This window comes from Arachis stenosperma, chromosome 10 (assembly GCF_014773155.1).
Source record: "Arachis stenosperma cultivar V10309 chromosome 10, arast.V10309.gnm1.PFL2, whole genome shotgun sequence".
NCBI classification, from domain to species: domain Eukaryota; kingdom Viridiplantae; phylum Streptophyta; class Magnoliopsida; order Fabales; family Fabaceae; genus Arachis; species Arachis stenosperma.
This window is the reverse complement of record NC_080386.1, coordinates 894,446-920,249: the sequence shown is the minus strand read 5'-3', so window position 1 is coordinate 920,249 and position 25,804 is coordinate 894,446. Positions and strand designations below refer to the sequence as shown.

General features: G+C 28.0%; 1 protein-coding gene across 1 annotated transcript; it reads left to right on the top strand.

The window, feature by feature from the left end:
• The first annotated feature begins 16,325 nt into the window (after positions 1 to 16,325).
• LOC130956038 (floral homeotic protein AGAMOUS) lies at positions 16,326 to 23,628 on the top strand. The gene is made up of 9 exons (XM_057883060.1): positions 16,326 to 16,496; positions 16,937 to 17,200; positions 22,130 to 22,211; positions 22,299 to 22,360; positions 22,518 to 22,617; positions 22,706 to 22,747; positions 22,950 to 22,991; positions 23,068 to 23,279; positions 23,376 to 23,628. Exons 2-8 carry the CDS (start codon positions 16,962 to 16,964, stop codon positions 23,275 to 23,277), a joined length of 777 nt encoding a protein of 258 aa, XP_057739043.1. The 5' UTR covers positions 16,326 to 16,496; positions 16,937 to 16,961; the 3' UTR covers positions 23,278 to 23,279; positions 23,376 to 23,628.
• Positions 23,629 to 25,804: the final 2,176 nt, after the last annotated feature.

Sequence of the window (25,804 nt, the reverse complement as noted above, 5' to 3'; positions counted from 1 at the left end):
AAATTACACACATTTCTTTTTCATAATAAAAAGAGAAAATTTTATTTTTATCTCTTGAAAGATGCTAAAATGACACTTTTCTTGTAAAATATACATTCTCCTCCTTTGTAACTTTTCAAAAACTTCTTCTTTAATCCATTTTAAATTTTTTTGTGTTAACTTTATCCATTTTTTAAGAAAAATTAAATTAAATTTTACAAAAATACCCTTTAGCAAAAATTTTATTTTTTGTCATTAAATTTTACTTACCAAAATATCTTTTAATAAATTATTTTTTATTGATTAATTGTATTTTTATCAAAATATTTAAAAAATGTAATAATTAAATTATTTTTTTAAAATATCCTTCAATAATTTTTTAATTATTAAATTATGATTTTACCAAAATTTTCGTTAATAATTATAGTTATATTTTACTATTAATTTTCTGATATTAATATATATTATTTTAACATTAAATAAAAAAATTTTGGTAAGATTATTTTTCAATATCAATATATATTAATTTTTATACATATTAACAGTGGTAAATTTTTGTATTTAATATTAAAATAATATATATTGATATTAAAAAATTAATAGTAAAATGTAAAAATAATTGTTATTAAAAATTTTGGTAAAATCACAATTTAATAATTAAAAAATTATTGAAGAGTATTTTAGAAAAAAATAATTTAATTATTAATTTAAAAAAATATTTTGGTAAGTAAAATTTAATGACAAAAAAATAAAATTTTTATTAAAATGTATTTTTGTAAAAAAAAAATTTTAAATAGATAAAGTTAACATTAATTAATACAAAAAAATTAAAAATTATAAAAAAATATATATTTTACAAATAAAAAAAAATCATTTTAACATCTTAAAAAAAGTAAAATTTTCTCCAATAAAAAATTTTATTGGCTCTTCTTAATAACTCCATGAGACACTCATTTTAAAACAAAAAGAGTATATATCAAAGCCAAATTTAATTTAAGTGCCAAGAGTAATATACTTATAAATAGTTTCTGTTATTATTTTGATGGAAACTACCCGTCTCTCTCTCTCTCTCTCTCTCTGTTCGACTTAACCCAAAAGTCCCATCAAACTTTTGGGGTAGGCATTAATTTCATTAATCAATAATAAATTATTGTTTACAAAATCTAATAGCATAAGGTTTGTAAAATAAAAGTATATTTAATGCTTAGAATCCCATCAAAGGAATGGTGCATACACACATCAGCACTCATATTTGACTGATTTGATTATATATTTTGCTTCAAACATCGTTCCTTAGTTTCCTCCGATCACTAAATTTCTGTCACTTCACACGTACGTACCTTTTTTTCTGTCAATCAATCCAAATTCCAAGTCAAAAGCTGTTTGTTGGTGATGACACAATACTTCATTCTATCAAACTCCAGTACTTAAATTGTTCAGTTAATTAATTACCTGACATTTCTAAGCACTTTTATTGTGTCACTCCTTATTTTCAATTTTATCCTTTGCCTAATAAGTAATAATTTCTCTTCTCTAATATAATTCATTCTAAGTGACATTTTTTTTTTCAACGTTTCATGTTATCTAGCTTAGAGAATATTATAAATTTAGTTGAAATGGACTTCACGTAAAGTTAATATCTTTAGATAAAAATTTAGTTAAATTAATTAAATCATCTAACGATTCTTAAATATTAACTTCAAGTAAAATCGAATAATACAAATTTATCTTCTAAAAAACGATCGAGCCTAGTTTTGTTATGAAAATATCTTAAGATGTTTTGATAATATGATATGATGACAAAATTTTATATATTTTGAATTTATCTGTTGACTTTAAATATTATATACGTTAATAAAAATTTAAAATGTATCTTAAGAATATATTATTTTATTAGATTGTTGTGATGATTTTTTTAATAAATATTTAAAGTAGATTATCAATAATGTAATATTTAATTAAGCACAAACAATTCTAAATATAAAAGATTTAAATTAACGCTAGGTCTATTAAAATAGATCATTTATTGAGTTTTTTTTTATTAAATATTTTACATAATTTTGTCACACTAACTAAATTAATTTACGTTTTTTCATGACTAAAATTATGAAAGCTTTAACCTTTTTAGTTAAAAATAGAAATTTATTCAAATACCTTTCGTAAATATAGACATAGAAACATGCTTTATTTTTATAGATCGATTGATGTTGAAAGTTGAAACTAATTAAAATTTAAAGAAAAAAATATTTATAAAAGTCCTAGGGGTGCAGACCTGCAGGCACATGGTGAAGTTACTGCTACGATTTCCTGTGATTATTGAAGAATGGGGATGTGATGGGGAAGTCTAGGTCTAATCCTAAATAAGAGGGTCTTATGTTAGAGAATCAATGCACATTTTGTAACCACATTTAGTCTTTGAGTTGTATTCAAATGTTGTTGATAAGATTGCCCTACTCAGTGAATTTATTTTGTAAAGATCAAAATGGCAATGTTAATAGTTACACATTTGTTTGGGCCCCCCAAATGGTTGTTGTTGTTGAGGGCATTCTTGGAATACTATTATGCCTATAACATGAACCATTATCTTGTAGTAGGAAAAGAAAAAAAATATTATTAGTACATTAAAATTAGAACAATTTATTTAAATAAATAAAATAGAAGAAAAATTTATTCAATTATATATTTTTGAATATTAAAACATAAATGCATTTTTTTATAATTCTATATATAGAAACTGCTACTGATAGTAGCGGACTAGAAAAGAATGTAAACCGTTACGTAAACCATTAATACACGTAAATTGTGGCTATCAGGAGCGATTTATATTTTCTCATAATCCGTTATTACGTAACGGTTTCTATAGAATTATGAAAAAATGCATTTGCATCTTGGTATTCAAAAATATGTAATTGGATAAATTCCTCCTCTATTTTATTTATTTAAGTAATTTGTCTCCAAAATCAGTCACTAAAATTAGTTATCAAAATATATATATATATAGTTTAATTTATTTTTAATGTATATTGATATTTTAACATATATTTTATATTAGTAATTGACTTTGGTAGTTGATTTTGAGAAAACTGAGAATATTATTCATTATGTACATTCTTTAGGTTTATATATATACACACAAATGTGGCAGCATAATATAAACATAATGATTTTATGTCAGCAAGAAAAGGGATCTAGCAATTTATTTTCCAATTTGATTTCATTCCCATGTTGAAGTTTCAACACCACTTAGGGTTTATTTGAGGGTGGGATTGGGTGTTCCTTCAGATGGTAATTGTATATGGAAAAAATGGTTATAACAGGTACCAACTTCCAACTGCCTTGTGCTTTTTATTCCCAGGACATCACTACTCCACTGTAGAATATAGATTATTAATCAATGTGAAAATAAATGTCATATATAAATAACAAAAATTATATTCAGCTCCATGTGACTACAAAGACAAAAGTTTGTTTGGCATCATCAATCCAATGGGAGAGAAAAAAAGAGAAAGGAGGCTCAACCATCAGAGTGGTTTTGTGAGAATGAGTGGAACCTTTAACAAAAAGGTACACTTTATACACCCCATATCAAAAGGAGTTATCAATACTATTCATATCTATCACTAGTTTTTGTCCATCAAATTCACAAATTTTAATTTCATAACAAATTATTTTGTATTATTGTAACAATTTTTTTAATACTTTATGTTAGTTATATAATTATTTATTTTGTCTTCTCTTATCAGGTTAAATTTTTAGTACGAGTGGTTTTATAACACTTTATACATAAAAAATCTTATAAGTTTAAACATATTATCAAGTACTTATACTAATTTTTTGACATATTATAATGATATTAGTAATTACTTGTATATATTTTTTAGATATTAAAATAATAAATTTTTATTAGTAAATATAAATATATTTCACCTAATTAAATGTTTCATAAAAATTGTGCTTTATAATGAGTCTCCGGACACAAGAAAAGCATCACTAGAAAAAAAAAATTTTTTCATCAAGGTAATTAAATTGATGAATACTTAAGTATGTTGTATATTTATTAAAAAAACAAAACTTGAAGTAAATTAGTTTTGATAAAGGTTAGAAGCACTTTGGAAACTTTACAGAAAAGCATAATAGCATAGGTAAGTATCAGATTGCAAATACTAGTATAAACTTTTCATTCATAGGAGAAAGAAGTACTAAATTTTTTCTTATTCTGTTGATCTAACCGGACATTGGTGGCAGAGGACCCTCAATTTATATCTTGTACATATTTTGGGGGAGTGAATTTGGACCCATCAAACTCAATTTTATAAGCTCATGGAAAAAGGGAGCAAAGGTAACAAAGAAACAAGGGGTGGGAAAATTGACTACAGATTTATACTTTAATTGGGAATTACAAGCATCAAAGAAATTACCATTGTGGGTTCTCTTTAGCAAAAGGAAGGGTTGGGACCAAACATCAGTCACCCTTAAAGTAGAGAGAGATGAGAACTTAAAGATATTACCTAATATGGCTTTGAGTATTTTTTGTTGGTTGATCTTCAATGTTCTCAAAGCATTAGTGGAAAGTAAGGCCTATTTGACTTTCTTTTATAAGAGTGCCAAAGACACTAATATGTAATAATGCTTACTTTTGTTATACAAGTGGTATGACATTTTCATAAGTTGGTTTTGCACAAACTAATTATGATCACTCTTGGAATCGGATACAAACAACATACACTTCAATTCACTTTAACTCAAATTAAAGGATGATGACTATATATTCCACCGCTATTCATTACTCCCGTTACACTCATTCTCATCCAATATAATATAATTAATGAGTTCTTATTACACTTAACTTGACATTCTTAATGGAGTATGAATTCCAATTCATTGGTAGTTTTTGTTTTTCCAAAACAGGTTTTGATATTTTTATAATGGAAAAGTATGAGAAGCCAATAGAATATTTGTATAATGTATATAATAGAGGTTTATGGAGTATTAGAGATATAACCATTAGTGTTACATTTTTCCATCAGTTGAAGTTTTTGGGATGAGTGGTATCATGACATGGTATTAGAGCGCTAGATTCGAAAGGTCAAAAGTTCGATCCTTGGTGAAGATGGTTATTCTAGATAGTATGGAGAATGTTCATTTTGTAACTCAATAATCCATTGTCTCTCTAGTGAGATCCTTTTATAAGTTTATAAAATAATTAAGTGATTTACTTTAAATTATGGACCTTACTATATATTATTAGGATCAAAACATTATTTTTAAATTTATGTCTGATTTGAGATACCTATTTTATAAAGGGTTTATATTGATTTCATCAGTTTTGATAATGTATTTTGTTGATTATTAAAATGTTCTAGTGTTACTAAGAAGACTGATTGTGTACATATTATTTTAATAGTGGAAGATTTTACTGGATTAAATCTTTTTAGGAGTTTTTCCACGTTAAAATTTTAATGTCTGATTATTTAATATTTGTCATTTATATTTACTGCTTAAAATATTTTTGGTATTGTCTATTTAATTGCACAAATTATGAAAAATTTATTTTTAATGACAGATTCTTATTGAACCTTAATTTTTCCAACAGATGAGATAAAATAAAATAATAATAATGTAAGAATTTTGTGTGACATGATAAATACATGGTATAAAAAAATATCAATATTCTTTACATGACATGGCCACCTCTAATGCTCTAAAAGACAAGACAGATCGTATATTCTCAAATACCAAACTCGTATAGATATGTATGTACGCTACCCCAATACTGAGATTATCCGATCCATTAATTCTAAACATTAAGTATGCATTCTTAATTTATTATTCCTGGTATGAAATCTTAGCATTTGATACCTAATTAATTGATGGCATGAAGTGATGTACATGTGATGTAACAAATTATATGAACCATCTGGACGAGGAATTCAAAATGGATGATGTTGGAATTAATTAATGTGCAAAAAATGAAATGTGTTGGAAAAATGAAGTTGTAATAGTAAGCATGTGGGTAGTGAAAGCAAAGTACTTGGCTTGAAAGGGTTGGGGGGTGATAGAGAATAGCTTTGCGACAAAGAAGGTGAGATTGTGACAACCCTACATACTATGCATTTATGAGATTAGGTCTTTGCATTCAAGAACTCCAACTTAACGCGTAGCATCATTTCAATCCCCATTTCAGAATCATCATCTAATTGCTTTGTGCGTGGTCCCCTTCCATTCCATTCTCTCTTCTCCAAATTCAATTTTATATACATATTATTATATTCTTCCTTAAATTAAAGCAATTTCTTAGCTTTTACTTTGCTTCTCTTACAATTTTATCCTCTCAAATTCGCTATTCAATTTTTATTTTTTACGATATCGTCCACTTCGACAAATTTGCAGTATACAAAAAAAATTTGGCAAATTAAAAACTAATTCATCACAGATCAGAGTTTTATTTAAAAATTTGTCGTTACCCAATAAATTGCTGCATATATAAGACAGAATTCAAATTCTACCACTTATTTAAGCGGACTAACTAGTGAACTAACTATTAAACTAACCTTACTTAGTTGTTAAAGACTAATTTAACACGAATCGAAACTCTATTAAAGGAGGAAGTATAGGGAGTCAATAAAGTATCTGTATAAAGTGTATAAGGGGGTTTAGGGATGTTCAATTCAGTAGGATATCAGATGTTTATTATCCCTGGTACTCGGATGGTTATTCTGAATAGTATGGATGTATTGTGTTTGAGAAATTAGTAGCATTTTATCCTGTTCATTTGTTAACTCATATTGGGCCAAATAAACAAGTCATTGTACACATTGTACATATACTCTATTGGTTCTCTAACAGAATTCTTATTAAAGAGTTTGTCGCCAACTAATAAATTGCTGCATGTACAAAACAAGATTTAAATCCGACCTCTTATTTAAGCGAACTAACTAGTAAACTAATTATTAAACTAACCCAACTTAGTTTAACTCTAGTGTTGGTTTAAAATTAAGAGGTAGGGTTATAGACTTATAGTACATTTCGAGACTATATAATAAAAGGAGGGGGGGACTCCTCCCTTGTCTTCCATTTCCTGTTCGACCCAAACACGGCCTTAATAAGAGAGTTGTTATGGAGCACTAAGCCTGAAAATTAAATTGATATTTATAGATTCCAGCAGGGCAGGGGAGGGGAAGCCACTTGTATTGCATAAACATTTGAAAACCATGCATAAGCAATAATTGAGAGGTGAATATAAGTCGATAGATGACACATGCAATTCTCAACTTTAGCATTTGGATGGTTGAAGCAAGAGGCATGTGGTACCACTTCCATACCCTATCTCTCTCTTCCTGTGGTCCTCATTGCAGATATGGCCAAGATTTTCTTGTTCTTAAATATAACCAGTTTGACCCATCACAATATCCCTCTTCTCTCTCTCTCCCTCCACTATCACACATTAATTTCACAACCATAATTAGCATAATTCGTATTAAACCTCTTTGAATTTGATTTTATCGTCAATGTATTAAAGAGTTATTTCAGTTTGAAGATGTGTCGTCCAAAAGTTAGAAAAAGATTAAGCCATCATATTTAATTAGCTAATACAAACAATAGAACTTCTATTTTTTTTTATTTAAAAATATTACGAACATAATCATTAATTTTTTTTCTCTCAGATTAAGCTTTTAAAATAAGTGGTTTAAAAAAAAAAGGTGGAAACTCATATGCAATCGACTTTACGTAAAGTTGATAATTGAGAGCTGTTAGATGATTTGACTGATTTGACTAAATTTTCATCTAACAGCTTATCAACTTTACGTGAAGTCGATTGCACCTGAGTTTTCACCTAAAAAGAACTTATACATATATGTGATTTTACAAAAGAAAAAAAAAAGATGAGTAGTAGTATATATAACGTGGGTGAGAGGGAAATCTTGAGAAGGATTTGTGGAATGGTGTCATGGTGATGATGGTAGCTTTGAATCCTAAGAAGGTAGCTAGAAATAGAGGCCTTGCATGGAACATTCTACCACAACCATGAGGTAATTGGTGAACATTTGTTAGTCCCATGTACTAGCTAGTGTAATAACCTTGAGAACATGAGATCAGAGGCAAAATCGTCCCTTCAAAATCACATTCCATTTTTGTTTTATTCATAAGGGGTTGTATTGTGAGCAAATTGATTGATAAATAAGTTTGATCAATGGCAAATTTTATTTATTATATTTTTTTCAAATTTTAAAGGACTATTTTGTCCTTTTTTATTTTTTTTATTTATTTTTTGTCCAATATTGTTGACAATTTTCCTTTGTGCATCTAGATTCAGATCACTTTTGCATCTTAGATTTAGTCCGTACTTTCTATCAAGACTTGACCAAAAAGATTGATTTTAGGAGAAAGGCAGAGTGTAACTAATCAATCATTGATCATGCATGAAACCCTCTGTCATAATGATCAATAAGGAAGAGATAATACATTTGCCTTTTATTTTTTTATTTGATAAATAAACTATTATTATTATTATTATTATTATTATTTATGAGGCTACAGGTGAAGGTGGCAATGGGGCGGGCCTGGTAGGAGCAGATTTTTGTCATATCCGATTTTGTCTCGCTTTATAATAATCCGCATAAAATCTGTCCCACTCTTATTAGCGAATAGTAAAAAGTTAAATTCTAACTTATTTCTGTAAATACTTGTTCCGCTTTTATAATTATTAAAATTTCTAAATAAAATAAAATTTTAAAATTTATATATCATCACATATATAATATAAATTAAGGTAAAAATTTAAATATGATGTAATATTATTAATTATTTTACCAATTATTTTACATATATTACATATATTATATATTAAAATTTTATATATTATATATATATCGGAGATAGGTACGGATAGGTATTACTTAAACCCAACTTAGACTTGTCTCGCTCAAGACTTTGCTCTGCTGAAAATGTGCTCTGTACCATAACGAATAATTACCCGTCTCAAATGGATAGGGACAGAATAAATACTTGTAGAATGCAGGTTCGAGTAGTATTGTCACCTTTCCAATAAAAAATAAAGGATTTGTGTAAACATAAAATAGGCATAGCTAGCTAGTGAAAACGACTAGCTAGTATCAAATAAAAGATTCATAAAGATGCAAATTAAAAAGGAGGATATATAAAAAGGCTCATCCTTAAACGTTCTTTGCTAAGTAACGAGTGCTGCACACCTTGTAAATTTATTAAATCTGAACTCTTTATTTATTATATTTTATTTGAATGGTCTAGATTTAAAAAGGCAACCTGTTAATCAAGTTAATTATTTTTTTACAAGTTTTAGATTTTTTTTTGTAAATATCAGATATTGGGCGGAAGTTCTAAATAAAAAAATAGTATATAAATATTAAAAACAGCATGTCTGTACAAAAAAAAGTTATTGGACTTTAGAATTAAAATAAATAATACATAAAAAATAGATTAAAAATTCATGTACTAAATCCAGAAAAAAAGATATATTAGAATCTTAAAAAAAATATTAAATATATATTATGTATATAATATTAAAAGTTAAATAAATTTTGTTTTGTGTAAAATAAAACTATAATATTAAATATAAACACAATGATAAAAAATTTTGTATTATACATATATATAATATTAAAATTTAAATAAATTTTGTTTTATGTAAAATAAAATTATAATATTAAATATAAAGACAATGATAAAAAATTTTGTGTTATATATATATATATATATAATTTTATTTTGTGTAAAACATTAAATATGAATAAAATGATAAAAAAAATTGTATTATATAAATTTAATTAAAAAGAACATATATACAACATAAAAAGCAAACAAACATATAATAATTTTATTTTGTGCGAAATTTATATAAAAAAATATTTATATAATTTTTTATTAACAAATTTTTTATTGAAATATGTTATTTTATTATATTTATAATATATTATTATTTTAGTTAATATATATTATTTAAAAAAATATTTAAAATTTATTATTTTGTATTAAGAATATTATTAAAAATATATTATTAGTTTTTCTTAAAATAATATTTTTTTATTTGATTCAAACACTATGACAATAAAAATTTTTTACATAACTGCGTCTACTCAATAAATATTATTTCATTTATTTTCATATTACATGTAAAATAAATAATTAATGTTTAAAAAAAATTAATAAAAGAAAGAAGTATTATTTTTTATTTTACCAACTCTTAGATGAAAACTATGTCATTTGAACTATAACTCGTTGATAAAGAAAGAAATCTTCTTAATTATATATTAAATAGAATAATTATTTATTAGGCTCATTCTTATACAAATAAAAATTTTTCTTAATTTTATATCTGTAATATTTTATACCAATTAACTTTAAAATTTAATTATTTTTCAAATAAATTAATATAAATAATTGTTTAAAAATAATTGTATTTTAATTTTTCATTTTATTACCTACAATTTGAGGATAATTTAAAATAAAAGATAATGAACTTGTTGTAACTGCCATCTATTTTGTGCTTTGACTATGTCGTCATCTGAGAATCATGGCGCCTTCATGGAGACCGAGGTTCTTATACAGAATCGATTTTGCGTTTGGAGTTAGCCAATCAGCAGTTTTTCTATGGCAGCAATTCTTCGGACTTTGAAGGTCATTTATGGTAGAGGTGGAATGTGGTGGGTTCAAAAGCGTTGGAATCTGTGACTAGTCAGAACGATAATGGAAGCACCTGCCAACAAATAAAACAGTGAAAATGCTTGAAGACATCACATCGATAATAACAGAGTAATGGATGAATTCAATCAAATTTTTCTGAGTTAAATGAGGGAATTAGTATTTTTATTAGTGTCGTTTTATTTGTTCAGCCCATAACAAAAAAATAATAATAATAATAATAAATAAATTTAATTTACCTGATAACTTTTGATAGTAGGTTAATTTTTAAAGAGTGTTGCACTTCCTACTTTACCTGGAGTGCACTAGCTTTTGCCATATAAAAACATAAAGAAAAGTTTTGTCCAAGGTTCTCTTGAAATAATGTATGAGTTCCGGAGAGGAGAGAAAAGAAAGGAGAACACAATATAATTAAGAAGCCGTTGTAATAGTGCAACTTATCAAGCCACCATCAATATACTGCTAGTTTACCAAACCAGCCCCCCACTAGCTACTTTTAATCTCAAATGAAAATGCTTCTAAAATGTCACAGCCGTCAAACTTTTAATTTATTACAAATTTATAAACCTTCTATCAACAATATCATCAAACTCGTCAAAATATATGGTATTTTTAGTTCTTTATTCAGAAGTAGTTTTAAATCCAAGAATGGTTTAACTTTAAACATTTTTTCTTATATAAAAATATTATATTCTTTGTTAATTAAATAAATTTTAATTCTTTATTTATTATATTTTTGTTGAAAGATTTCAATAACTAAACTATTATGTTCTTCAATAATTTTATATCAATAATTTATATTTAGAACTTAGAATTTAGAATTTAGAATTTAGAATACCTTGTATTGACTTTTTCTAAAAAATAATAATATTCATTATTATAAATTAAAATAATATTCAAAATTTATAAATTTTGTCAAATCAGATCAAATTAATCGAATATGTGTTAATAGGATTATTTAGTCATTTAGATAGTGATGGTTAAGCATAATTAGATTGCTTTCATAATCAGAATTATTTTTAGGTTATGCTACGTGTACACTAAAATTAGTCACCAAATTCAGTCTTTAGTATAAAATTTATATTGAAATATAAATACATATTGAAAATAAATTAAATCACATATGTATTTATACATAAATACATTGATAGTGGCTGATTTTGGTATACAAATAACATTTTCCATTTTTTAAGAAGTGAAGGTGAAAACTTAGGTGCAGTCAACTTCACGTAAAGTTGATAGTTAAAAATCGTTAAACAATTTAATTAATTTGACTAAATTTTTATTTATCGACTTTCACTTGTTAACTTTACGTGGAGTTGAGTTTTCACCTTTTGTTATTTTGTTTTCAAAGTTTGAAATTTGATTTGGGCCAATCATGAGGTAGAGATAGATGTTGATGACTATTTTGAGTTATGCCAAAAGCCAAAAATACAGCACCTAATAGATGGAGTAGCTGCTTATATATTCCCCTGCATCCACAAGCTATGGGCTTATATATCTGCATCTACGATTTGTTGGTACCTACCAAGGCAATCTTCCTGTTCATCAATTAATACACCTTAGATCTTAGTTACCAACTTACCATCCTGTGTACACCATTTTTTAAGCTAAAACTCAGGTGCAGTCGACTTCACGTGAAGTTGATAGTTGAGAGTTGTTAGATAAAAATTTAATCAAATTAGTCAAATCATCTAACGACTCTCAACTATCAATTTCACGTGAAGTCGACTGCACTTGAGTTTTCACTTTGCTTAATTATATGACTATTCAAATAGTAATAGTTAAAGTATAATGATAATAATTGGTGTAACAATTTTTAATTGGATAATAATATCAATTCTTTTTCCTAATATAACAAGAAGTGTCTATTAAGGTTTACTTGTATTATTCATTTTATTATACCGTAAATAAAAAGGTTACTCTATTAGAAATTTTATAATTTAATACCATATTCATGACTGAATGACTATATGCACCAAACACTCTTAATACTTGTACAAAAATATAATTATTACTAATTAGTTATATATTTAAATTATTTTTTAACTAAAAAAATAAAAAGAATTCATGTATGATTATTAAAAAAATACTGATAAATATACATAGTAGTAGAATTGCTACAAATTAAACATATTAGTATTAATAGTATGTTAAATTAACAAATAAGTTCTATATAATTGTGAGGATAATTAAAGTCAACAGCTTGAATTAAGATTAATCATATTTTAGATGTGTATTAAATATTAATACAATGAGATTAACTTACTCTAGAGATAATAACTCAAAGTTACTGTTTTTTAATTTAACATCTATAATTTTATGTATATAATATCTATATTTATATATTTATTATATCTAATATTATCTAATTATTTTAATAATAATTAAAAAATATAAAATAAAATAATTTAAGCTACTTTAAACTGATGATTTTCTATTATTTTTTAAATATTTTTACTTAATTTATTTTTATTTTGTGATTAATAATTGAACTCACATCATAAAACAACCTAATTAATAGTTATTTCTTCATGTTTTATTTGAATTTAGAGCGTTATGTTCAATAATTCCCCCTCCTCTCATAAATATACCCTAGGAATAACTTGTTTTCTCAATATTTTCGTAATAAAGAAAAAATACAAAAAAAAATATAAAACTCAATATAAATAAACTAGTAAGCGTTCAATATATTAGTATAACTAATTAATGACGTAATATGCATGTTTTATTTATTTATTTATGGTTGTCAAAGTCATATCCCAACTTGAATACCGATAATAGGAGTTTCGTGTTATTGATTTGACATGCGTGTGTATATAAGTCACAAAATGAAAAGAAATGTTAAAATTTCGAAAAGAAATTAAAGAAAGGTTCCTTATGCTTTAGTTTCCGTGGTTAAGAATAACCTAGTAACGATCTCATATACATTGATGATTATATTCAAGGTCACATGGGGTTGTCTCGTTAATTAGTTGAATTTCCAAAATTGTGATGTTTAATACTATCCGTTTACTCAATTTTCCTCTCATGAGTTTCATCTTCAACTACAATTTGAGGTGACCGTAATCATTAATAAGAACTTGTTATCATCTTATGCGCCGTAATTTAATAAATCCCTTGAACACTACCAACCAAGACCAATCACTCTAAGCCTAGACTATACCTTAGATTGACCTAAAAAAGCAAATAAAGTATTAGCAAGAAAAAACACACCAAGGCGATAAATAATAAGAAATTTTGACCACATAGATAGACATGATATATGTACTTTTAAGTTAAGTAATAAGTGGAATAATGTGTAACAAAATTTCTTGCTATAGAAGGACCTGTCAACGCTATGCTTAACATGTATTGCTAAGGTAGGCATGGATACTTGACATGTCCTACACATACCTTAATGAGTGATAAGCCACAATCCATGAATAGAACAAATTGTACCCACTCGACAATTTCCTCATTGCTCCGTCCAATCAATCTTAATTTACATACCTTACCAATTCGACATGCATGCATGGTAAATGTAAATAATCCTTCTTATTAATTTCACATGGTAATTTTTGTTTTACCCAAAACTCTATCCATTCAAAGTAAAGCTCTTACAACAAGTCAATATCATATGTTTGGTTTTATGACTTTATAGAACTTGGTTATAATTTTATGGTCAAATCATCATCACTTGTCTTTTGTCCACTCTCTAGTTCTGGATATGAAAACTATTTTGGACTCACACAATTTCACTACTCATTCTTATAAAATCAATATGTATTATTTGTGTGGTGATGACTTGAGTTTAGAAATTCTCATTTTGACTTCAACTCTTAGTTTTTGGTCCAATAATTGTTTCAAGTATTAGACTTTGCTTCATAAGTTCTTATACTCTCTTTTTTTTCTAGAAAAAAAAAATCATGAAAAAAGGAATAATTAATAATTGTTATAATAAATAAATGGATGCATGTCACATGGCACTCGCTAGTAGCCTTCAATTTTGGGTCACCACTTAATAGTTAATAACAGTTACATTATTTATATTTATAAATAAATAAATATGGTGTCAATGATAGAAGGAAGTCCCCACAGTGATGGAATCCCACACAAACAAAATGCTAACAGTTAAAAAGAAATATGAAATAGGCACTGTGATCATGATTGATGGACATAGCTAAACAATACCATTTGACTGTTTAGTTATTTATCAATTTCATGGGTTAATTGTTGTACAAAAAATATATATTATAGTAAGAAAGGACCACTATTACTGATTAATTAATTTGATTAACCTGTATTGTTTAATGCCTATTGTCACTTTGTAAGAAAAGCTAGTACAATTAAGGAAAAAATGCTATTTGCTTGAATGCCTAAGATGGAAAATTTATTAGAAAATTAAATGCCTAAGATCAATAACTCTAGTTGATGATCTACTCTTCCAATTGTCAATGGCAGTTGAGTTAAATTAAAACTACAGAGGTCCCTCTAAAATTATGTTACTGTGAAAAATTACTTGAACCTAAATAATCAGTTAGCCAAAATTTGTGTTAGATTATTAATTAATGAATCTTAATTTCAAGTTTTATAAGTGATGTAATTGAATTAAAATAAAGAGAGAAAATTCTATTGTCAAATATTTTATATAATTTGAATATAATTATCTCCAACAAAATAATATAGATTTTTTTTTTAAAACAAAAAAGAATTGGTTCCTATTTTCTGAATTTTTGCAAGTAAATTTATTGTCCTTTTCATTCCATTAATATGGTTTTCTGAGCATTCTCTCTCTCCTATGGCTAAACACACATGTCCTTCTTTGAAGAGTATTTAGAATCTTCATTTAAATTTTAAATTTTTTTAATACTATAATTTTAAATTAATTAATCGATTTTATAAAATTTATATTAGATATAGCAATTTTATTATTTAAAGAATTTTGTCACATAGACAATGGCTTTTGTAAATAATGTGAACAATAAATTTTAGAATTGACTTAATAAAATAAAAAAATACTCTATCCCAAATTATCTCCTAAACTCTAACATTAGGATAACAATACGTATATCTAGTGAATTGAATACACAGTCATTGTTAACTGTGTATGAGTAAATCGAATAAAAAAAATAACCATCCAATTAAGAATTAACATAATCAACCATTCGCATACCTATTAAATTGAACATCCGACATATCCATTGTTCACATTATTTAATATTTTCATTGTTTACTTATACTTTTTCTTATTTAAAATCTCAATTTAAATCTTAAATTTTTTGATATTACAATTTTAAATTAGTTAATCAATTTTACAAAATTTATATTAGCTACAGAAATTTTATTATTTAAATTTTGCTACAATTTTATATTTTATATATCTAATTTATTTTTTTGATTTCAAATAAAATCTCAATTTTGTTCTATGTTGTGTTTTTCTGTCACTTGTATTTTTATTTTTTTTAAATACCCAAAAAAAAGAAAAAAAGTTGCTAATGAGGCATAACTTAAATAATCTTCTAGATATATCCTTTTTTTTTTCTTTGAATCTGATTTTATCTGAAACACATGGCACTAGAGAGGGAAAAAAAATAAATAAAATATATTAGAGATGGCATATATATGAGTATGTTTATGATATAGAGTTTTTGATGCATAATCATAAACCATGATGGATGAAAGGTGGTTTTATCACTTTATAAATACCCATCTCTTCATCCATGTCACTTTGTTTCTGAAATTATATATATAAAGCTATCTCCTTCCTCTTCTTCTTCTAAGAACAAACAAGCTAAGAAGGATCAAAGCCAAAAGAAAATCAAGGGCAAGAGCTCAGAACCTCTGTTGTGTCTTAATTTGTATATTCTCCCCCTTATTATTATTATTATTTTTATTTATTTTTCTAATCACCCAGGTTAGTTAGCAAAATACTGAAACATCATTTGAAATTCCCATTTTTAATGCTTCAACTCTTTTGGACTTAATTAAACTTTTTTCTTCTTTTTCCTTTTGCTTTCACTTCAAGCCCTCAGATTTGGCAAAACAAGCTTTGACATGGAGTGCATACTATGCTATAATATTAGAAGCAAATGAAACTATTTTAGAAGCTAACAATATAAATGTTGTGAACTAAGTTGAAAAAGTATGCTGTAATGAGATAAGATAGATTCCCCAAAAGTTTCAGTATTTCATTGTCTTTTTCTTTTCAGATTTTTCCCTAACACAAACACCATCTGGAAGCTGATCAAGACCAGAATTTTTTCTTCATATTGTTGAGAAGATTTTTGTGATTTTTCAGGGTAGGTATAGGTGAAATAAAGAAGATGGCTTTTCCAGGAGCAAATGAATCCATGTCAGGAGCAAGTTCACCACAGAGAAAGATGGGAAGGGGTAAGATTGAGATCAAGAGGATTGAGAACACTACAAATCGCCAAGTAACCTTTTGCAAGCGCAGAAATGGTCTTCTCAAGAAAGCTTATGAGTTATCTGTGCTTTGTGATGCTGAGGTTGCTCTTATAGTTTTCTCCAGCCGTGGTCGTCTTTATGAATATGCTAATAACAGGTAGAGATTAATTTTTTTTGTTGACATTTTTTCTTCCAAAGTTTCTTTTTTTTTTTGTTCAGCTAAAAATTATGATTCTGGGGTTCTTAGATTTTTGCTCCTGCAAATAGATCTTGTGAAGGATTTGATTTTGGAGAACAAGAAAAATCACAATCATTTTTTTTTTGTGATTCAGTTCTAGAGATATAAGAGGTTTTCTTTTTCCTCTTTGTATCTCTGTTGTTCTGCAAACAAGAAGTTCCACTTGTCTTTCTTTACTTCTGATTTTGACTTTTTCCTTTCTATATGAGCCCTCTTTTTTTAATTTATGTTTATATATTTTGTTTCTGCTTATGATAATTTTTCTTAGCTCTTGGTTTGTTAGATACATAGATCTGGTGCAATAGATAGAAATAGAAGCCAATTGGGGTTGTTGTAAGGATTTTCAGGCCTGTGAGATCAGCCACTTCCAACACCCCCCTAACTCCCTCTTCCATTCTTGTTCATTTTTTCTGTTTCCTTTTTTCCTCTTTCTTTCTTTCCCCTTCCATTATTATTATTCTACTCTACTCTCTCTTTAATATTTCTCTCTCTTTCTTTCTTTCTTTCTCTTACACATATCTATAAGGCTATGGAGCTATGAAGAAGGCCTAAGAAGGAAAACAAAACAAAAACAAAAACAAAAAAGAAGAAAAGGAAAAGGTGTCATGCTTCAATAAGCCCAAACCCTTCTTTCTCTTTGACACTTCCTTAATAACACGTCAGTTAGATATCGAGAAAAAGTATAGTACAGTTCTCAATTTTTATTTTTTATTTTTTGTCAATATGTCAAATTGAAATAAATAAACAACAATTTAAAAATTAATTTTGTTTTAGGAAAATAAGAAAGGAAAGGAAAAGAAGTAAAGGATCTTTAGGGTTTGTAAAAGCCCAAAGCTAGGTTTTATGTTAGACTGTGCAGAAATCTTCTCTTTTGAAGCCCACTTCTGCTGAATCAGCTCAGAAACATTAAAACCCAGATAAAGATTTTCCAATCCAAATACTTGAGCTGAGTTTTCCCCAAATCTTACTTGCGCCCACGTGCCAGATCTCATGTTAGGTCAAATATAACCCTAGTGTAAAGATTAGGGTTTTATTAGCAATTGAGTGATTTGGGTAATCATGCTTAAGAAATCGAAGTAAAAAAAATAAACTTTTTCTGTTGTTTTGAGGCAATGGGGAAGTTGGGAACTAGACAATAGTCAAAAGGGTGTGAAAGTTGAAAGTGTTTTGGGGTCGATTTTGGGAAATTGGGGCGGGGTGGGTAGTGATCCTGGTTAGGGTTCAAAGGACTAGTCCATAGGATTTGTCTCGGTTGAAAGAATCTTTGGTCACGTCACACACATGATTTTTCAGTTCTTGACTTCTGACAAAAGAGTTTTATGTCATGATTCCCATACTTGGTTGATTTTCACTCTTCCATCTGAACCCTAAAATTGTATCTGCTATAGTGCAAACAGGCCCAAATTTCTTTTCTTTCCCCTTTGTTTATTTCCCAGTAAAAATTCTTTTATATTAGCTTGAGAAGAGAAAAAAGACAGCGAAGAGATTGATAAGCCAATAAGAGTAGCTTATCATAATTTCACACACTGTTGGGTATCCCAGACTGGGTTTTGCATTTTCTCAACATCTTTGCATTGATATATTGGTGAAAGTTATGGACTCATCCATCAGAAGTGAATACTGAATCCAATAAAATAAGATAAAGAAAAGAAAGTTAAAGGCTTTCCTAGGGAAGAGATTGAAATGAGTGAGTAGTGAGTGTGATAATTTTTGTAGCAGAGACAACGTACGACAATTGAAGTAGCCAATGAGGGAAGAGTTCTGAGTAATTACTAATTTGGCTTCTTCCATGCAAAATGGACGGCTCAGATCTTCTCACTCAATAAAATAATGATATTGAATGGGGGTTGGTAACCTCCTAGTTATTGCTACTTAGGATTTTGGAAGAGTGGTGTGAGTCTTATGTTGTTGGGTTCACCGAGGTGGATATATGGATGGGGTTGAGGGTATTAACCGTTGAGCAAATGGTTTTGCCTCCAAGTGGCAGAGGAATTAGCCCTAGAAATGGTTGAACCAATCATAAAGTGGCAACCTGTGCCAGCGTGGCTCGAGGAAATTAAGGTATCTGAAGAACATGGTCAAACAAATTCTTACTATTTTATTTTAATAGTAATTTATTTGCATCACATCTAATCGGATGACTGACTAATGAGATCATTTGATGTTGCTTTTTAAAGAAGTTGCCTTTAAGGTTCAGTTTACTGAGGCAGCTGCATGATTTGACCACCAATTAAATGTTCAATTTCATCTTTCAAATTCATATCTATGATTCAATTCAACCCCAACTGCATGCACTTTACTATCTTCTATTAACCCATCTATGTCCTAAATAACAAGGTTACATATATGTTGGATTTGCCATTTTTTTCCTTTAGTTTTTCCCCCTCAAAGTAGTTCCTTTTTTCCTATATATTCAAAAATTAATATTTTTAGATACATTTTTGTTTTAAATGCATTATTATTTTTAATAAAATTAAAAAATAAAAGAGACAATTAATTTATTTATGTATATATAATGTCTAACCTAGTGATTGATTTTTTGTAGGTACTTAACATTTTTATGATTTTTTATATTAGTTCTAATAGAATTTTATTAATATTAAATAAAAAGTTAATATGTTTGATATCGATGAGAAAAAAAATGTTTACTATATTCTTATTTTATACTTAAAAAGGTATTTGAAATTAAAATTTGACAAAGAAATTTAGAAATTCTTCTATTTTTTACTTTTTTTAATTGCCATATTTTAAATGAGAGATTGTGGAAGATGCTAGCTTCATTCATAATTAACAATTAAAGACAAAAATGACACCCGCTCCAAAAATAAATAAATAAATACGAGCTAGGGAAACTTAATTACCATATTTTAAACTGTTTTAAATGCATTATTTTAATTACCATATTTTAATAACACACTTTTCAAATAAACTAAATGAGCTAGGGAAACTTCAATCTCAAGATTTTCAACATAATTAACATGTAACACAGACTCATTCTCAAAGTATATGTAATTACTCCTCAGTAATATGGAATAGACTCAATTCAGGGTCTCAACTACAAGGAGGTGATGTGATTTTTGAGTTGTATACATAATGTTATAGAAAAAGTTTTATATTGGTACACTGGTGTTTTAATAATTTTTAACCGTTGATTTTAATTGGTGCACTTAAATTTTTTTTTTTAATATTATGTTTTCATGGAACTGACTCTAAATGCTTGTATCTACATTGTTTTTAGGCTCATATTTCCATACTTGTTAATTATACTTAGCTTCACAAGCTTAAAGAAAATGAATCTTTTTTTTCAGGCTCATATTTCAATGCTTATTAATTATACTTAACTTCACAAGTTTAAGGAAAATGGAAAAATTTTCTTTCCTTGTTTAGTATTCATGTCTGGGCAATATGCTCTTCTTTGCGTATGAAATGTTGCAACATTCTAGAGGTGACATGCATGCTGACCTCACCATGGCATTAAATCTGATTTGAAACCTCCAATTTGGTTTATTATATACTCCTCCTAGAGTTTTGAACCACTCCTTCTCCCCTTTTTCTAATTAGATCCTTACTTGTTTGTTAGACTAAAAGAAATAGCTTGAATAACCATATAAAAAATAATTTGAAAATTTTAATGGAGAGATAAGAAGATGAGAGTTTTGCAATGTATAATTCATCTTATCCAATTTCCATATGCCCTAACCTATATAATTCACCAATTGTTTCATCTTTGAAATCAGTTATGATAGATATGAATTGAAGAAAATTTAGTTCTTTAGCTCTATGTTTGTGCAATATTTGATTTTTTTTTTTGGATAAACTTCAGTTGAATTGATTAATGATCACTCGGAACCCACATATATTAAGCATATACCATTCCCATATATGCCTTATTAGTTGTGCTGATTACTCAAACAAAAGCTGATTGATTTGCCATTTCTGACGATTATAATTTGATTTGTGAGGCTTATACAGCTGAAAGTCACTAGTAATTAGGAGATAAAGTATACTTTTTATTTTTAATATCTATAATTGTTTTTTAAAAAAATATTATTTTTAATATTTAATTAGATTTAATTTTATTTTTTATTTTTTTATTCATTTAGTTTTATTTCTAATATTTTTTATATATATATATAAATTATTTTTAGATATTTTTTAATTTTATTTCTAATATTTTAAATGAAATAAATGTTTAGAAATAATTTTGATATTAATAAAAAATATTAAAAACCAAATTGAATCAAATTAAATGTTAAAAATATTTAAAAAAAACAATAAACATTAGAAATAAAAATTATTTTTTATTCTAATTAATTTTTTTAAAATGTTATTAGAAAAATACAGCTTGAGGTTCAATCTAAATCTTTTCATTCTTCCATAACCCTTTATTTAAGTACTATATATGTCATTGAAATTAGGCCTCCACTTTTGTCCACTATGAAATGGTGATGATTTTGAGACTCACATAAAGCTTGTATCAGAACAAACTTATCATGGTATATGTTTCAAGAAATGTTATGATCTCAACAGTTAAGCAATTGAAGAATTTATATTAACATACATATATAATGAAATGCATGTTCTTGTGCTTTAGTTAGTGTTTTGGCTTTTCAGTTACAAGTGTTTACAATAACACTCTCAAAAGAAAAATAGTAAATACATACCTAGTTGTAGAATTCCTTATATGATTTGAGTAATTAATTCTCATATATTTGATTTGATCAGTAGGATTCAGATAATGTACAAGTCATGCCTTTCTGATTAGTTGATAATTGTTTATTAGATTTTAGAATGCTGATATTTAAAAATGTACATCAATTAATCAAATAATACTACAATAAATTGCAGTGTCAAAGCAACTATTGATAGGTATAAGAAAGCATGTTCAGATTCATCTGGTGTTGGATCTACTTCCGAGATTAATGCTCAGGTATATGTATAGAATATATTATTTTATATATATTCAATGATAACCATAATTATCATTATATTAATTAAATTACATTATATTTTGCAGTATTACCAGCAAGAAGCAGAAAAACTGCGTGCCCAAATTAGTAACCTGCAGAATAACAACAGGTAATTAATTAAGTTGAACTGTTTTGTGGTACAAGAAAGTTTGAAGGGATTAAAATTTCAAGGCATTTAGTTGTTTGGAATCTGCATTGTTCAATTTGAGCTTCCATATCTATATATATATATTATGAAAAGAAAATTGAATTGAATTGAATTGTAGGCAAATTCTAGGTGAGTCATTGAGCAGTATGAATGTGAGGGACCTCAAAAACCTGGAGAATAAATTAGAGAAAGGAATCAGCAAGATTCGTTCCAAAAAGGTATTATAATGTTTTCAATAAATTGAATATGGTCTTAATTTTTTCATTGTTAATTATGTTGCTAATAACCTTTATTTACATACAACAGAACGAGCTGCTGTTTGCTGAAATTGAATACATGCAAAAGAGGGTAAATTTCTCCTTTTGTTCTTCAGTTGATAGTGGCTTTTGACTAAACATTTTCTTTTTAGAAACTAGAAATGATTAAATTGAAGAGGATGTGACTATCATAAGTCTATATATACTAGAGGGTTAGTTTTGGAATTATATTTATCCACATAATTAAAGATGACATTCACTTGAATCCTCTAACTTAATGTTAACTGGTGCAGGAGATAGACTTGCACAACAACAACCAGCTTCTTCGAGCTAAGGTTTCTTTTTCTATCTCTATATATCATGTGTCTTTGATTAATTTCTTCTAATTATATATGGTGTTGATGTTGGTAGATAGCAGAAAGTGAGAGGAACAACATGAGTGTGTTGCCAACTACTGGACCCACAAACTATGAATCAATGCATCAATCTCATGAACAACATCAGCATCAGCATCAGCATCATCAGCAGCAATTTGATTCTCGTGGCTACTTTCAAGTCACTGGCTTACAACCCAATAGTCAGTATGCACGCCAAGACCAAATGTCCCTTCAATTAGTCTAAGAGTAAGTACTAGTAACATTCATTCATTCATTAATTATATGGAATCAACTAATTAATAACTAATCTAACTAACTATATATTCTTCTTTGTTTCTGCAGTTGATGTCATTGTGATTGTGATTGTCACCCTAGCTACCTAATTATTACCAACTGGCTAGTACGTAATATAAGCAGCAAAATATATGAGGATGCATTGCATGGGATTTAACCATTAATTAATATATATATGTAGTTGCCATCTTAGGCTTTCATCACTCATAAGACTACCCTGTATCTATATATTCTCAACTGCTCCATCTCTATTATGTTTATATTAATTAGTATGTGTACTAAGATTATCAACAAGACACTACTTTAATTTCTTGACATATATATGCATATTTATTTGCCAAATAAATAGGATTAGATCTAAGAGATGAGTTTAATTTATATGTATATTACAAGTTGAATAACTGAGGGAGGTTATTTATTTCAGCCCCAGATAAGAGAGAGAATTGAAGAAAAATAAGTTTTAGTAGCGATGACTTGGTTGACAATCATTCTCTAAGAATCCTAAAGTAATTCACTAAACTTGAACAATCAATTATGTAGCTTCATATATACTAGAACAGAACTGGGATAGTCATTGATTGGTTGCAACGTAACAAATGAATATTAATTATTATGATCTTATTATTATTAGAGAAAGTTTCATAGGCTAACACTTTCATTAAAATATATAATTTAATTTTCTTAAATTTTATCAACATATAATACAGTATACAGGACTAAATATATAATTAAGGATATAAATTATATTAAAGTGTTTATATTTAAACTAAATTTGTCAAATTTTTTTCATTTTTCAAGCATTATAAATTCATAATTATAGAATTGTTTAAAATCTAACTATTCGATTGTTTGGATCTAAAACGGGTCTGGTCCAATGGATGTTGAGAATCGGTGGGTCGCTGGATGCTTGGCCTGGATGAGCTCCGGAGATGAGACGAATGAGACTCTTCGAAGCTGACGAAGTGTGATGGAGTAGGGGGAGGGAGAGAGCCATTTGCAAGGACTTCAACGTTCAAATTAGTGTCCATACAAGAGGCGGCTATTAGGGTTAGAGTAGGTGACATACTAGAGCGGGATCCACAGAAGCAGACCCTCCTTGGAAGCTTCCTTCCAGGTGTCCTGGTGCTGTAATCAAGCAAGAAAGGAGGGGATTCGCGAGTCGGAGGACCCGTCAAGTCGTTGACTCGGTATTCAGGCCCGACTCGCTAGTGGGCTGGGGCGGAACAATGTCCCCAACGCGCTGATCGCAAGCCCAGGCGGTGATCGGCACGTTTTAGCTACTCGCTCTTTCCCTGGTTGATTTCTCCTTAGGTCGGGAGTCCGTCAACGGGGATCGTGATCTCGTGCGCATGTATTTCCTCTATTCGCAGCTTGGTGTGTCGCTTTGAACTTCGCGCTGGACATTTAATGCTCATTATGATTAATTTGAAAATTCAGGGAAAAGGACTATTATGCCCCTGCCTTTTTGCGCTCCCTTCTTAATGGTTACCATTCTTTCTTTCTCCAAAACTTTCCTCATTCCTCATTTTCCATTCCCTAATTCGTTCGCTTCTGTTTTCGCTTCTCTTCCATTTTTGCTCTGAGTTGCTTTTGTTTGGGAGACTCCTGTGCTCCCTTCTCCATTTGCTTTCATTTTTCTACCTTCTGCATATCTTCCTAGTAAGCATTCCTAATTCCTTTCGCTACTTTATTGTACTGCTCTGTGGTTGTAGTTATTTTTGTGGATAACTGCATGCCACTCTCCTTTTTTATTTTGGTTCATGTTTGCTTGAATCCACGTAGCCTACATTAGATAGTTGCTATGGGGTACCATTTAGGTGTCTGTTTCTTGAATCTAAGCTTTGGATATTAGTGTGAGCATCATGGATTATTAGTGTAGTTAGCCGTATGTCACGGCTTTGGACAAACTTCAATGCTACCGTGCCGGCACTCAGACTTACTCAACCTCTTGAACTAAAACCAAGTCAGCTTAACCCTTAATACTTAGTAAGAAAGCTAAGAACACAAGAGAACACAAAGGAAAGAAAACTTTGGTGGAAAGAACACTTTATTACTCAAAGTGTTTGTTACAAATGATTCACCCATCACTCCTTTTAACTCTTACCTCCTATTTATAGCCGTCCACTTTCTCAATTGATGGTTAGGATTAAATATAATCAACAGTTTAGATTAATCATCTAGAACCATCATTACAAATATCCATCATACCACAACTTTCTAAATACTTTTAGATTATTTCATACAACTATTCATATTTCTATATACATCTACACTCTTCTAGAATACTCTATGACCTTCCAGAGTTCTCTAGAACCTTTTAGAGTATTCCAGGATCTTCTAGGACATTCTAAAACGTTTCAAAACCATCTAGAGCATTCTCAAACACTCCAAAAAACTATACAAATACCGTTAAATCTAACCTTCTAAAATTTACCGTGACATTCTCCCCCACCTAATGCGCAGACGTCCTCGTCACG

Bases quoted from the DNA above. Each gene is read 5' to 3' on its own strand.
- LOC130956038 (XM_057883060.1), top strand. From the start codon at position 16,962: ATGGCTTTTCCAGGAGCAAATGAATCCATGTCAGGAGCAAGTTCACCA. The intron at 22,361-22,517 runs GTAATTAATTAA...ATTGAATTGTAG, and splicing joins AACCTGCAGAATAACAACAG to GCAAATTCTAGGTGAGTCAT. The intron at 22,618-22,705 runs GTATTATAATGT...TACATACAACAG, and splicing joins GCAAGATTCGTTCCAAAAAG to AACGAGCTGCTGTTTGCTGA.